Source organism: Notolabrus celidotus, chromosome 20 (assembly GCF_009762535.1).
Source record: "Notolabrus celidotus isolate fNotCel1 chromosome 20, fNotCel1.pri, whole genome shotgun sequence".
Taxonomy (NCBI): domain Eukaryota; kingdom Metazoa; phylum Chordata; class Actinopteri; order Labriformes; family Labridae; genus Notolabrus; species Notolabrus celidotus.
This window is the reverse complement of record NC_048291.1, coordinates 27,305,467-27,318,757: the sequence shown is the minus strand read 5'-3', so window position 1 is coordinate 27,318,757 and position 13,291 is coordinate 27,305,467. Positions and strand designations below refer to the sequence as shown.

At 40.5% G+C, this 13,291-nt stretch overlaps 3 protein-coding genes across 6 annotated transcripts; 2 read left to right on the top strand and 1 right to left on the bottom strand.

Annotated features, from left to right (window-relative positions):
- Nucleotides 1-429: 429 nt before the first annotated feature.
- LOC117831883 (GTPase IMAP family member 7-like) lies at nt 430-9,468 on the bottom strand. 3 transcript variants are annotated; one of them, XM_034710776.1, is made up of 2 exons: nt 9,392-9,468; nt 430-1,772 (listed from the first exon to the last, which is right to left on the bottom strand). In XM_034710776.1, exons 1-2 carry the CDS (start codon nt 9,396-9,398, stop codon nt 919-921), a joined length of 861 nt encoding a protein of 286 aa, XP_034566667.1. In that variant the 5' UTR covers nt 9,399-9,468; the 3' UTR covers nt 430-918. The 3 variants fall into 3 exon arrangements, with proteins under 3 accessions (XP_034566667.1, XP_034566668.1, XP_034566666.1); XM_034710777.1 differs by lacking the exon at nt 9,392-9,468 and adding an exon at nt 9,213-9,365; XM_034710775.1 differs by lacking the exon at nt 9,392-9,468 and adding an exon at nt 3,690-3,944.
- Nucleotides 5,185-7,637, top strand: LOC117831885 (eukaryotic translation initiation factor 1b). Its single transcript, XM_034710781.1, has 4 exons — nt 5,185-5,381; nt 6,104-6,267; nt 6,351-6,452; nt 6,551-7,637. Exons 1-4 carry the CDS (start codon nt 5,351-5,353, stop codon nt 6,593-6,595), a joined length of 342 nt encoding a protein of 113 aa, XP_034566672.1. The 5' UTR covers nt 5,185-5,350; the 3' UTR covers nt 6,596-7,637.
- Nucleotides 9,469-9,500: 32 nt separating the features above from the next.
- On the top strand, nt 9,501-13,212 carry si:ch211-198p11.6 (SCO-spondin). 2 transcript variants are annotated; one of them, XM_034710780.1, is made up of 6 exons: nt 9,536-9,579; nt 9,675-9,756; nt 10,514-10,568; nt 10,655-10,765; nt 11,717-11,854; nt 12,003-13,212. In XM_034710780.1, exons 3-6 carry the CDS (start codon nt 10,542-10,544, stop codon nt 12,087-12,089), a joined length of 363 nt encoding a protein of 120 aa, XP_034566671.1. In that variant the 5' UTR covers nt 9,536-9,579; nt 9,675-9,756; nt 10,514-10,541; the 3' UTR covers nt 12,090-13,212. The 2 variants fall into 2 exon arrangements, with proteins under 2 accessions (XP_034566670.1, XP_034566671.1); XM_034710779.1 differs by having other exon boundaries at nt 9,501-9,756.
- Nucleotides 13,213-13,291: the final 79 nt, after the last annotated feature.

Here is a 13,291-nt window from a genome sequence, read left to right as displayed (position 1 = left end):
CATTTCAGTCCATCAGAAAGTCTGAACTGAATAGAGATGAAGAAACAGGTTCCCACCTCATCCAGAAGAGATCAGTTTTTATTCATATTCTCGCAGTGATGCTCTCCATATCAAACACATCCTTCATTTTATTCCTCCACTGTGTGACTGAGGAGGGGGGCTGCGGCCACACTGAAAGAACTACTGAGTGAACAATTAGGAATTTAACTTCAGGATTCAGGATTTATGCTGTCCAGGATCCCCTAATCTGTAAATGATAGCCTTCACAATGCTGGCTTCAAAATTTTAACTTGGTGACATATTTTAAGGTTTGATGATACATGTTGTGTGTTTCAATAAAACTTCATTGAGCTGCTAGCGTAGCTTTAGACAGCCTCATATTTGTATAATGTCTCAGAGCAGCACAATAAGAAACAGACGACATCATGAAAAGAAATGTTTTTATTGAAGCTTCACAAAATACAAAACTGTCCAAAAAGTCAGAACACAAATACAGAGGAGAGGAGTGCTGAACAAAACAAAAACAAAACCTCTGTTTAAACACCCGGGGCCTTTAAACCATATCATCCAGCTTTGGATACATGTCTACCTTTATTCCATCGTCCTATAATGACTCATATTTTCTTTTTGAACCAACGAGAATTTAGATCTTTACAGCCACACACACCCGCCCCTCACCCCTAAAGTAAACTAAAACGTGTCTCCCAAACAATCCTGAAGACTAAAACCCTCTCACATAACTCGTTCACCAGCAAACAACGAAATCTTAGAAGAACACTGGAGGTCAAAGGTTAAAGGATCTGAACAGAACACAGGTTCTCGAGGACCTCCAGAACAAATCTATCAGGGATTTCTGCACCGAAGAATCTACAGGGGTCATACATTTGGAGCATTTCCACCACCGTTTACTAAATTCTGTCATCTTCTCCAGATCAGTCTACCAACCGTGAATCGTGCAGCACCTCCAACTGCACCAATCATGCCTGTGAATACTGCGATTTCTAGGAGATCCTTCGGCTTCAAATCCCCAAAATACAATGCACCACAAGTTATTAAAAATACTCCTCCTGAAGCACCATCAAGGCAGGCCAACATTAAATCTTTCCCTGTTTCATTCTCTTTTCCTCTGAGATTCTCTTGATGGAGGACTCCCTCGCCCTCTTGGTGTATCTCTGCTCTGCCCCCCCCGTTTCTCTGCACGATGGCAGTGATCTTCCTCAGTAGCTCGGTAACTTGAGGTGAATTTACGTCTTCATTGTCAAACACCTGGTAGCCCCCCAAACACTCCCTGATGAAGTCACGTGTGTCTGGATTTGCTCCGATGTATTCCTCGATGGTGTCTCCTGCGTTCCTCAGGTCGTCTCCTCGGGTGAACAGAGCCACGGTGTAATGCGCCGCCTCTCTGCCAAAGCTCCTCTGGATTATCTTCACTGTTTGCTGCTCCCGCTCTGTGAGTGTGCCGAGCTGAAGCACAACCAGGTACACGACAGGGCCAGGCGGCGCAAGCTGCATGCACTCTTTGATCGCCTCCATCACCTTCTCTGGAGGATCAGAAGAATCTGATGTGGTGCCTCCAAACAGACCCGGAGTGTCAATGACAGTCAGACTCTGCTCCTCTGGTGTTCCTCTTCCTATCTGGCACTCCTGTGTCACAGAGGAGGTAGATATGACAGACTTAAACACTATTCTCCCCAGGAGGATGTTTCCTGTTGCACTCTTTCCAGCTTTAGTCCTTCCAATCATCACTATCTTCACCCCTTGGTCTTGGGTCTCTGAAACACAAAACATGCACCATATTTATTTACATATTCATCTTCTGCCTCAGGTGTTGATGAATTCTTTGGATTCCTACTGAGATTTAGCAGAGGAAGTTTGCACACATGGTATTTATGTTCCCATAATGTGTCAGCAGGTCGTAACAGAGGCGAGTCTGGGTCGCTGTGAGCCAGCAGAGCGGGCAGGAAGAACAGTGTGTGTGTGTGTGTGTGTGTGTGTGTGTGTGTGTGTGTCTGTCTGTGTCTGTCTGTGTCTGTGTGTGTGTGTGTGTGTGTCTGTGTCTGTGTGTGTGTGTGTGTGTGTGTCTGTCTGTGTCTGTCTGTGTCTGTGTGTGTGTGTGTGTCTGATGCAAAACAAACAAAGTAGGACGACCCCACTTCTAAAAAAGTTTGGAAAGTGTTAAGAATTAAAAATATTTTCATGTTTTGATGGTTTGCAAATAATTAAAGGCTCAATTTAGATCAAATTAGTTCAAATGACCTCATTTCATATTGAACATTTATTGCATTTATCTTCATTCATCTCTTGTTGTCATATACACACAAATATCTGACTTGGCTGATTGGGCCGGGTGCTGTTAACATCACATGCTTTGTTTTTTTCTGTCCTAAAAGTGAGTAGAGAGTTTAAAAAGGCAGAGTCTGACAGAAGTTTGAAGTTTGAAGTTTTAATTTTAATATTGTGTCATGCATACAGTCATATGCCCAGCCCGCATGGGCTTACAAGACACCATAAATGTGTACAGTCCAGGGTCAGAGCACACAGCACTAAGGAAACTGAGGCAGAAATTTTTAACTGAATAAAAGAAAATATTACAAATAAAAAGGCACACTACTTAAAAAGACTATCTTGTCTTCTTTTCCAGGCTTTTGATACAAAATTCTTAAGTTTAAACACGTCAAACTTAAACAACCAGTTTAGTTTTTCACATCTGTCCACCACAATATTTCAGGCTTTTTAAAGGCAATGTCTTGAAACAGTATCTCTCTGAGGTCATCATAATTTGTACAGTGCAAAAGGAAATGGGACTCTGTTTCCACTTCATTCAAATCATACATCTCACAGAGTCTGTTTACTTCTCGGATGGTTTTTAATCGACCGACCTCAATGGCCAGAGGAAGAATACCAGATCTTAACTGTGAAATAAAAGATCTTTGGCTTCTAGATAAACCAGACTTTACATATCATTCAGGGATGAAATTATGCTTAATCTGCACATGTGTCCTTAGTTTTGGTTTGGACAGAGATGTGGATTCTTTAACATCAGCATCTCCTCAAAGAGACTAACTCATGGTCTACAAGGTGAGACAGGAATAACATTTAGAAACCTTGAATCAGATTTAAACTGGTTTGCTCCTCTGATGACGTGATGTCAGATTTAAAGGTAACAAACACGTTATATCATTTTATTTGGGCTTTGCTCGCCACATGAGGCTGTAACCTCTCCCTGTTTGTCAGCACCACACCGTCAGACTGGCTTTATCACATTCCTCTTAAAGGAGAGTCTATCGGGTCTCATCCATCACTGCTTTTATCAAACTTATAATGAAGCACATCGAACCATCCCTCTCACTCCACGAAACTCTGTTTTCAAAGTGCTGACTCATAAATGTGTCATTATTATTTAGGTCTTTGGTTTGTTTCTGTTTTCAATCCATCCCTTTATGAAGAATGAAGTGATCAGAGGGAACGTTCAGAGAAGTGAGAGGAGGGAGGAACCAAAGAAGAGTTGTTTGTGATATTAAAAATCCAACACAGACTGTGAGCTCAGCTTAGAGTTTACATAACAGCATCATTCGCACTGCTTGATATCGTTCATCATGCACACAACAGCAGCAACACTCGTTTGAACAGTCACACATGATGACCTTCTCTAAAAGAATGAAGTGAGTTTCTAAATGAAGTAAACTTACCCAGCTGATCAGCTGGCTGGGCCATGTTTGTGTTGTAGCTGGTCTGTGATGTCCTGCTAGAGTTAAGTTCAACTATTAAGTGGTTTCATTTTCATGTCATTGTTTTATTCTGCTGTTCCCGCCCCTGAATCCTACAGATCCTGTTTTCTGACAAATAAAGAACAGACTGAGCAAAGACACTTTCCTCCTTCACTCCTTCACTCAACTTAATCTGATGTATGACACAACCAGACTGGGTATTCACAGAATCACAGAGTAATTGTTCATCTTCTATTGATATTTTGGCACTCTCACATACTGTTTATAAGAGCTCTATAATGACTGAATTTCCCTCCCTGGGATAAATAAAGTATTTCTGATTCTGATAATAACAGAATTAGATTACATCCAATTTTACACACTTTTTGGGGCAGTATATAAGAACTATTAACATCATGTACTGATATGAATGGTGCCATACTATTTAGTAAATTAAATTGCAAAATCAACAGGGAAATGTTTCAAATGAGAATGTTACAACATTTTGATGAGGTGGAAAAGCTAGATCGGATATCTGTGACAAAGGGCCGTATAGAGTGCCGATCCATATCCATAACAACTCCGCCGGAAACTTACAAAGCTCAAAGGAAGAAGTTTATGTGAGCTGTAGCCGACTGCAAAGAAGCAAGAAACCTTCTATTACTGGATTCAAAGTGTGAAAACACGGACAGGTTATTGGATTTAATTGTTCCGGATCCTTGAAATGAAGGGATTCCAGCCTCTGGTTCAGCATTTGGAACCCAGGTACAGTTCACCATCAAGTCAGAAAAGCCTGAAGTTTCTAAAACATGATTCTATCCTCACATTAAGGAATAGAGATTGTTAAATCAATACCAGGATCAGATCGGGTAGTATCGGTATCGGCAGATACCAAAGCCCAGGTATCGATATCGGTATTGGGACCTAAAAGGTAGGATCGGTGCATCCCTAATAATCACACCATGTCAACCTGTCACTACTGAATCATTTTTAATACTGCCTGTAATTACTGCTATTTAATCTAAATTCAATTTGTAACATTGTATATATCTAAATTGTATTCTAGCTTTATTTATCTATTTTTATTGTATTTTATTTTACTTATTGAAACTTCTTCTTGATTGTACTTATGTCTGGGTTGCTGTAACAACTGAATTCCCCCCGGGGGATCAATAAAGTAATATCTTATCTTATCTTAAATTAAGAAAAATAAATTTCATATTTCTGATTTTAATAGTTTTAAACACATTTTCTTTAAAGTAAAAATAATCTCATAAATATTGTTATTAGCTGTAACTAAGCTGTAGTTGTTTATATTTGGTGTTTTTCCAGATACATACTTGACAATATCTCAAAAAATGACGTCACCTTTCCGGTAACATTGAGAAAGAACAGGGCGTGGCTGTCTACGACGTTTCATTCCAACTTCAGCGACGCGATGACGTATATTTCTGGGCGGGGCTATAAAGCCTTGTTTTTCAGTCCTACGAGCTCCGTCACCGACTCCATTTTGTGAAGGCTGCAGAGGCTGAGCGTCGTCCCCGTGAAAGGCAGAAACCCAGAACCGACAGAAAGAGTCAAAGTAAGCCGAGGATCCGCTCGCTAACCAACTTATCGCCCGAAAGGAAAGCAAATCTTATCGTATGTCCAATCTCGAGAACCTCAGAGATTTTGGTGAGTCCGAGTTTGAAGTGTTTTAATCAGACTAACAGACTGAGGTGGGGGAAGGGCGGTTCTTTAATCGAAGCCCATTTGAAGTGTCTGGCGCCCTTTGGCGTATAATACTCTATATATTGGTTTTAATCTTTATTTAACGTGAAGTTCTTTTGATACATTTAGAAAAAAAGGATGTGATTTAGTGAAATGACTTTATACTAGTGGAGCAGGCCTCTGCTAACGCCTAACGGCCGCCATGAGGCCCTGATTTCAGCTTCAAACGAGCTAGCGTCTCTTTTTTCCTCCTGTTAGCTCCGGGTTGATCTTATGTGTTTGTACATTCCTCTTATTACTTTGACGTAGTCTTTCTGAAGGGTTGGGTTACACAGCATCTAATGAAAGGTGCCATGTCACGGCCGGTTTATTTCCCTAGCCGTTCACCGGATGGCTAAAGGAGCATGCTAACAGGCTAACGCTGCCCTAAGCTGTTAAGCTGTATATTTAGCTCCTCGGTCTGCGCAGCTCTGGATCTGAAATATGACTCCTCCAACAAGCTCTGACAAATCCAGATCACACTGGGGGATATGAATACATATGGTTGTGAACATAGCTGCTGAATTGTATATTTCTGAGGATCTGTTGTAGTTTTCTTTGGATGTGACAGATGTTTATGATCTTAGTTTTGGCTAAGGCCCAGTGTGTTTTTGTCTTGAGTCTTATTCATCTGTTTTTCCTCTCAGACCCCTTTGCTGATGCAACTAAGGGTGATGACAAGCTCCCAGCCGGGACAGACGATTACATCCATATAAGAATCCAGCAGCGGAACGGCAGGAAGACCCTCACCACTGTCCAGGGCATTGCCGCTGACTATGACAAGAAGAAGCTAGTCAAGGCCTTCAAGAAGGTACTTGCCTTGTCTCTTTTTACTTTGTGCTTCCAGCTTTTTATGACTTTGTTCACACTGACTCTTTGTTCTGCTCTCAACAGAAATTTGCTTGCAATGGTACAGTGATTGAGCATCCAGAGTATGGTGAAGTGATCCAGCTCCAGGGGGACCAGCGTAAGAATATCTGCGCATTTATCTTGGAGGTAAGTCTCCCCTTTTAATGGACACCAGTGCTGACTCATGAGTTGCAGACTGCAGGTCAGAGGATGAATAAATAGAATGATCTCTCTCTTATTTGCAGGTCAACCTGGCCAAGGAGGAGCAGCTCAAAGTCCATGGCTTTTAGGAGCTAGCAGCCCCATCCCCCTTCTCTCCTGGAAGGCCATTAAACACCCCCTCCCCTTCCCTCCTCCTCTCCTATGTGCTGCTGTTGCTCTTCCTGTCCCCCCACCTCCCTTGCAGCCCCAACAGCTCCTATTAGCTAACACGTGAATTACCTCTGACAAACATGGGACTCTTTGACACCATCAACCCTCTACAACACCAGGGGACAGGCTCGCTCTCACAAAGACACACCACTGCAGCTCCACACAACATCAGGGATGAGTGGTGATGACCCTCCAACACACACACTTCCTCCTTCCTTTTCCCCCTCAACTGTTAATTTCCTTTTTTTAATTTTACTTTTTAGGTTCTTGTGCCTCTCAAATGTGGCACCGTTCTATGTAACTTTTTTGTTTTGTACTTAAAGGTGTTTAAATAAAATGAGTGTCCATATGTTGAAGTGGAGTGGTGTCCTGTGGAATTGGGTGGGGAGAGGGTGTGGAAAAGATGTCATAGACCTAATACCGGTGTTTGTGGCAGACGTGGGTGATCTTTGAGAAACAGATGCTGCAAGTGGGAGGAAGAGAAGTTTGCGCTATGATTTGGGAAATTGCTAATTTAAGTGACTTCCCTCTTTTCAGTATCCCACTTTTTTCATACCCAGCAGCCTGCTTTCAGATTAGAGAGCAGTTTTTGTAAAGAGTAAGTACATCTGCATCATCCTGTCCAGCAAACTGTGCTTCTGCTCCTACTTGATGACAGATTTTTACCTATTTTATTTTGCTGCCAACACAAGTATTAAAAGTAAACGGTTGCTCGGAGGTGGTCTTACTTTGGGCAAAGTGAGGCCTGTTGTGTGGCCTGTGGTTATGGACACTTGAATCTTTAATTTTCAGGACTGTAATGCAATAATTTATAAATGTCAACTAAGATGAAGATACGCTTAAGTAATACAACAACAAAGCCATGGCCAGGTCATACTGTGCTCCTGTGACTGAAGGTTATGGAAAGCAAGCCTGTTTTGAAAAATCCATATTTGGTTCAATAAAATTTCTGCAGTTGAAGCTTCTCCTGTTTTTATTCTTTAACGTGTGGATGGCTTGTCTCAGATCACACTGTAGAAGCTCTTGTTGTACTAGGCGTGATAATATAGTAGTATCCCATAAACATACTGAGTTTTAATAATACAATTAAAGTGATAAAATGAGAAGAGCTGCAGTCAAACTGTACTCTGAGGTTTTCATTACATGAGAATGCACGTGATTGAAAGGTTATGCTTCTCTTCTCCAAAATATACTGGTATTTCATTTGAACACATGTAGGTTAAACAAAAATAGACCTGCATATTAGAAAACAGACTGACTTTGATAAATACAGATCTGTTGAAATGAGAGGCAAACATACAGTTTGTGTGCTAAACACGTGACGATAAATACATGTTTAACATACCATAAGTGTCTAATTTCATAAAAAAATTGAAAATACACTGGTCAGCAGTGGCAGGTGACCGCCCTGGTTCCTGTTCATAGTTCCATGTACACTGTTCTATCTTTAAGCTGTAACAGTTCTTTTGAAGTGAATAAGTGAGCCTTATCTGGCAGATAAGAGGTCATTGTGTTTCCACTCTTATTGTTTCTTTTTCACAATTGCTGGGAAATTGAAGTTATCAGAGAAGTGTGGACACCATAATGGATGAACAGAATCTGATCCATGGTCTAGTGGAAAGAGCTGGCAGTGTAATCAGAACCAGTTGGGACTCACTGGAGGCTGTGGTGGAGAGATGCACACAGAAGAAGCTAGAGGCCATTCTAATCTAAATTACACAGATCATCACAACTTCTTTGTGGACCAGAGAAGCAGCTGCAGTGGATGGCTCATCTCTCTGCGCTGCAGGACTGAGAGACACAGACAATCATTCATCCCTGCAGCCATTAGACTTCAGAACTGTCTAGCCAATGGGGAGATGAGCAAACAGACACAGAATTACTTGCTTTTATGTGATTTTTAGAATTTTATCTGCCAGACAACTAGAGCTGTGGGAAGTGGCTTTAAGTTGGGGGTGCTGTAGGAAAAGGTGCAATTTTTTTTTCTTTTTGCATTTAGGTTACTTCTGCAACTGATGGGCTATAGAGCACATACATTTCATTTTTATTTATCTGGTTTGAACACAAGCGTTCAAGAGAACTTCTTATTATAAATTCACAAATTGCAACTTCCATACCTCGTTGTACAGCAAAGAGCATACAAGCCAAACCTGGTAAAACAGGCCCAAAAGGCAGTAAAGCGCATTGAACAGAACTTATCCAAATATCCCAATATGTACACACACAGGGCCCAGGCATCTGGTTATTTTTAAATGAATAATTATTTAATATTGCTATAATAATTTCTCAAATCTTCCTCAGGCATTACATTTTCAGAAAATAATACCATGGGAAAAAACTGATTTATTGTGTTAATTCATGTATTTATTTCAACTTATTTATGCATTCAGAAAAAAGTGTGTGATGCCTTTTCCAACAGTGGGTGCTGCAGCACTTCCCACGGCCATGCAGACAACTGAATTTCCCTCGGGGATTAATAAAGTACATTCTATTCTATTCTTTTCTATTCTATGACATGACATGATATGATCCTACCTTCTTTGGACTCTTATTCCAGGATGGCTGGTTGTGTTTTTTCTGGACTCAAAACAAACAAAACTGGAAGGACTTTTGTTTTTACTTTTATTAATGTTGCTCTCCTGTTGTATCTACCTGTCCATTCCAAACAAATATATAATTAAAAAATAAAGAAAATACACTTCTTTATTTCTTACCTCTCATGTAGTGTCTAAAAAGTGTGTTAATTAAAATATACCGGCCTCGTGCGCCACGTTTTGATTTTTCCCTTCGCTTTTTCTATTTTCCTGGATGTATTTTGTCCCTTCTCGCGCTCCACTTCACCATGGCAACGCAAAAGCTACCGCCCAAGCGTACCCTGTTTGTTTACAGTTACATGTGGCAGGTTTGACCTTTTTATGAACGTTTAACGACACATAAAGAAGATGTTTCTTTATTTTTGAATTATTAACGCCTTCATTAATTTATGAAACACTCCAGACTCAGTCAGGAAAGTCTGGATTCATGTAGCTCGACACGATGCTAGCAGTTAGCGCTAGCATCCAACGTTCATTTTTCACAGGTAAGTTAATACGTTTTCAGTTAAAGTATAATATATTTCAAATTAATACATTTAATTTTCTTTAAAAATGTTAATATGCAACTTTTTCATACACTTATGCTTGAGTTATTCACCTGATGATAGCTAACAGCTAGCTTGTGCTTGTTCTTCAACCTGGATATCCACCCAAGTGACATTATGAGGAAATATTTAACATTTCTGTCTCTGTTTTACTGGATCTGATCATTTAAGACTCTGATAAAAGATGGTATTTAACCAAATGTACGTCCCTAATTTACAGTATTAACCACAAACACCAAACAACGTTTTAAAACGCCATGTTGTCTTTGTTTACATTTCTTTATTTGATTGATTATTTGTTGAGAGGGAGTCAGTATGAACAGATGGTATTATATGAAGTCATCACATGTTGCATACCTAAATGTAACATACACTACCAGTCACAAGTTTGGACACACCTTCTCATTCAATGTTTTTATTTATTTTAATTATTTTCAACATTGTAGATTAATACTGAAGACATCAAAACTACTACTATTTGATGTCTTCTGTATTAATCTACAGAGTTTACAATAATTAAAATAAATACAAACCCTTGAATGAGAAGGTGTTTCCAAACTTTTGACTGGTAGTGTATAACTAGTCCCCCGTGTGAATAAATCTGCTCTACCTCTGAAGAAACACTTGAATCAGCTGAAGCAGAAAACAAACAGTCTTTATTTTCTCTCTGACTGTCAGGTTCATGTGTTTGTTTCAGAGTTCCCTGAGATGTGAGTCTTGTTAAGATGTCCTCTCAGGAAAACCCGACGCAGGTAGAGAAGAATACTTCATGTTTCAGTCCTCAGCGTCCGTGTTCCCTCACTCTTATCCAGACGTGTATTTCTCACCTCTTCTCCAGGTGATGCCTCTTTGGGGGCTCGCCATCCCTCTCCCAGCGGTGCTCATGATCACTGTGGTTCTCTATATGATCGTCCTGGGCGTCGGGCTGTGGATCAGATATTGCCTGAAGGTTGGTGCAGCAGACCTGGTCACTGAATCCGAACACCTTACTGCAGATTTGAATATATCATCAGATCATTCGATGCCGATCTCCTGTCCCTATTTCACCAAGACCGAGCACCGCACCTCGAGGGACAGAGCCTTTGCCATCGCTGCCCCAACTCTCTGGAACTCTCTCCCTCCACAAATCTGCAACCCCCCACCAACACTTCAAGACCTTCCTGTTCAAAAAAGCCTACAACACATGACCTCTACTCCCTCCCCACCTCTGTCTTATTAATAAATTAATTAATTAACGAATTTTATTTTTGCACCTTATGTAAAGCTACTTTGAGTACCCAGAAAAGCCCTATATAAGTCCCATCAATTATTATTCATTATTATATATGAAATATAAAGTTCTCTGATTCTTAAACACTAAATTAAAAGCACAGATTCAGAGGAATTTAAGAGAAAAGTGTTTTCCTGTTCATCGATAAACAAGAGGAGAAGTTTGAGCTTTTGTCAGACTCCTTGTCTGAAGTCTTTCAAGTTGGTACTTGTATTTGTGAAGCATTTTAGGACGAGGTCAGGGTGCAGGATTGGATCATTTTCACCTCTGGGCAGTCCTGTGTTTCACATCATTCAGTCAGAAGCATTATGAAGATGCTATAACCATCAAATATAATGCACACAGTATTTGGAGGATTCAAAAAACATCAGTAATCTATCTTTGATTGTATTAAACCAAAGATATAACAGTACTTCAACAACTGCACATTTATATCTTAAGATAAATGATCTTTAATTTGTGATTCTTTCTGATTTCTATTATCATCTGCATCCAGTATGAGAGTAGATTTCCTGTAAATATATAAATATAAATATAAATATCCTCCCTAAGGACCAGATTTCTTCCCACTATGTTCCTGCATGCCCCCACACACAGATGATCCTGATCCCACTTTCCTTCCTCCAACAGGACCGTTGTTCTTGTGACTGTGGCGGCTGCTGTCCAGGGATTTCTATCTATGAACAGTGCTTCAAGCTGGCAGAGATGTGCCACTGCAACATGCCGACTGCAAAATCCTGCTGGAAAGATTGCCCCCCTTGTCCTTCTGTAAGTAGCATCAACCCCAAACACACCACTTCTGTTATTTCAGCTGGACTCTTGTAGTTATGAGACATTCAGTGACTCGTGTGTTAGTGTTTGTCACCAGTTATCCTCTGATGGTCAGTCTCAGTTCTCTCTTGTTGTGTTCCCACAGTGCACCTGTTGGAACTGTCCCTGCAGCTGTCAGCCTCCTGAGTGCGACTCCTGTCACTGTCTCTGCTTCGAGATCAGGATCAAGTGACAGAAGAGGACTGAGGCGCCCTGAAGCCTTCGTCAGCTGAGTGACTTTATAAAAAGAGTTCCGTGCAGAGAGAAGAAGAGTGACCTGATGACAGAGATCCACAACACGACATGAACCGTCACATGTGAGAGTTCTTAATCGGGGCCATGGTGAAGACTGCTGAGCGACGTTTACATCTGAAGAAGACTCAGAATGATTCTGCTCCTGTCATCTGGTGGCATCACACTTCTTTTCATTCCATACCTGCATCACTAGATAACACGTGTAGTGATGGAACATGTTTGCTGAGTTCATTAGGTTAAAGGAAAAGTCTCACTCTGTTAAATCCAGATGTTTCTGGGAACTTAAGGGACGTCAAGGTGAGCACCAAACAGTTTTTACACTGGCAAGCAGACATCAGAAACTTTGGTTGACACTGTACATATCTTTTTATTTATTTTTTTAAACTCTAATTTCACTCTTAAGAACAGCTGTTGATACTTTTGTACCTCAAGAAGAGACGTCTGGGGTCGTAGCTAACTACACAAGAAGAAACTGGACGACGAATGTGTGCACACGTTGTTGACAGAGAGAGTACAAAGGATCAGATCCAATCATCAACATCTCTGACTGTAGCTGATTTGTAGATCCTCACAGGATGTTTACAAGCCAAACTTTCCCACAAACAACTTTTTAAAGTTGTCACACAATCATAAAATTCAACACTAAAGAATAGAAACGCTGCCTCGTTCTGAAAACCAGCCTTTTCTACTTTTCTCTTGTGTTTTTTTTTTTATACCTTTGCCAAACAGTGACGACCTGTTCAAGCCTTTAAACTCTGTGATTGAACTGACACCTGCTTTGTTGAAGTGCCTTCTTGTTCAGTTTCTGGGCTTATTCACAACATAATTGTGACTCTTTAGAAAGCTGCTTCCTGCAGTGTTCCATCAAACCAGCAGGGGGAGTAGTGCACTTGTTTTGTATTCTTCAGCAGGTGGTTTGTCCACATTCGGTGCTTCAGTGAGTATTTCAGACGTTTGGTTTACATTGAATTCATAGTTTTAACTGCTGTGACACTGACCTGTTGTTTTATACGTTGTGTTTTTATGAAGTTTGATTAAACTCTGAGTTGTAAAAAAATGAATCAATCTATTTTTAATCGTTTTTAATGTCAGGAAGAGTTCAGATATTCTTTAAGATTAGGGGCCGGTTTGGCCAAGTGG

Bases quoted from the DNA above. Each gene is read 5' to 3' on its own strand.
- LOC117831883 (XM_034710775.1), bottom strand. From the start codon at position 3,714: ATGGCCCAGCCAGCTGATCAGCTGG. The intron at 1,773-3,689 runs GTAAGTTTACTT...TTTGTGTTTCAG, and splicing joins CCAGCCAGCTGATCAGCTGG to AGACCCAAGACCAAGGGGTG.
- LOC117831885 (XM_034710781.1), top strand. From the start codon at position 5,351: ATGTCCAATCTCGAGAACCTCAGAGATTTTG. The intron at 5,382-6,103 runs GTGAGTCCGAGT...TTTTCCTCTCAG, and splicing joins CGAGAACCTCAGAGATTTTG to ACCCCTTTGCTGATGCAACT. The intron at 6,268-6,350 runs GTACTTGCCTTG...TGCTCTCAACAG, and splicing joins TAGTCAAGGCCTTCAAGAAG to AAATTTGCTTGCAATGGTAC.
- si:ch211-198p11.6 (XM_034710779.1), top strand. From the start codon at position 10,542: ATGTCCTCTCAGGAAAACCCGACGCAG. The intron at 10,569-10,654 runs GTAGAGAAGAAT...CCTCTTCTCCAG, and splicing joins CTCAGGAAAACCCGACGCAG to GTGATGCCTCTTTGGGGGCT. The intron at 10,766-11,716 runs GTTGGTGCAGCA...TTCCTCCAACAG, and splicing joins GGATCAGATATTGCCTGAAG to GACCGTTGTTCTTGTGACTG.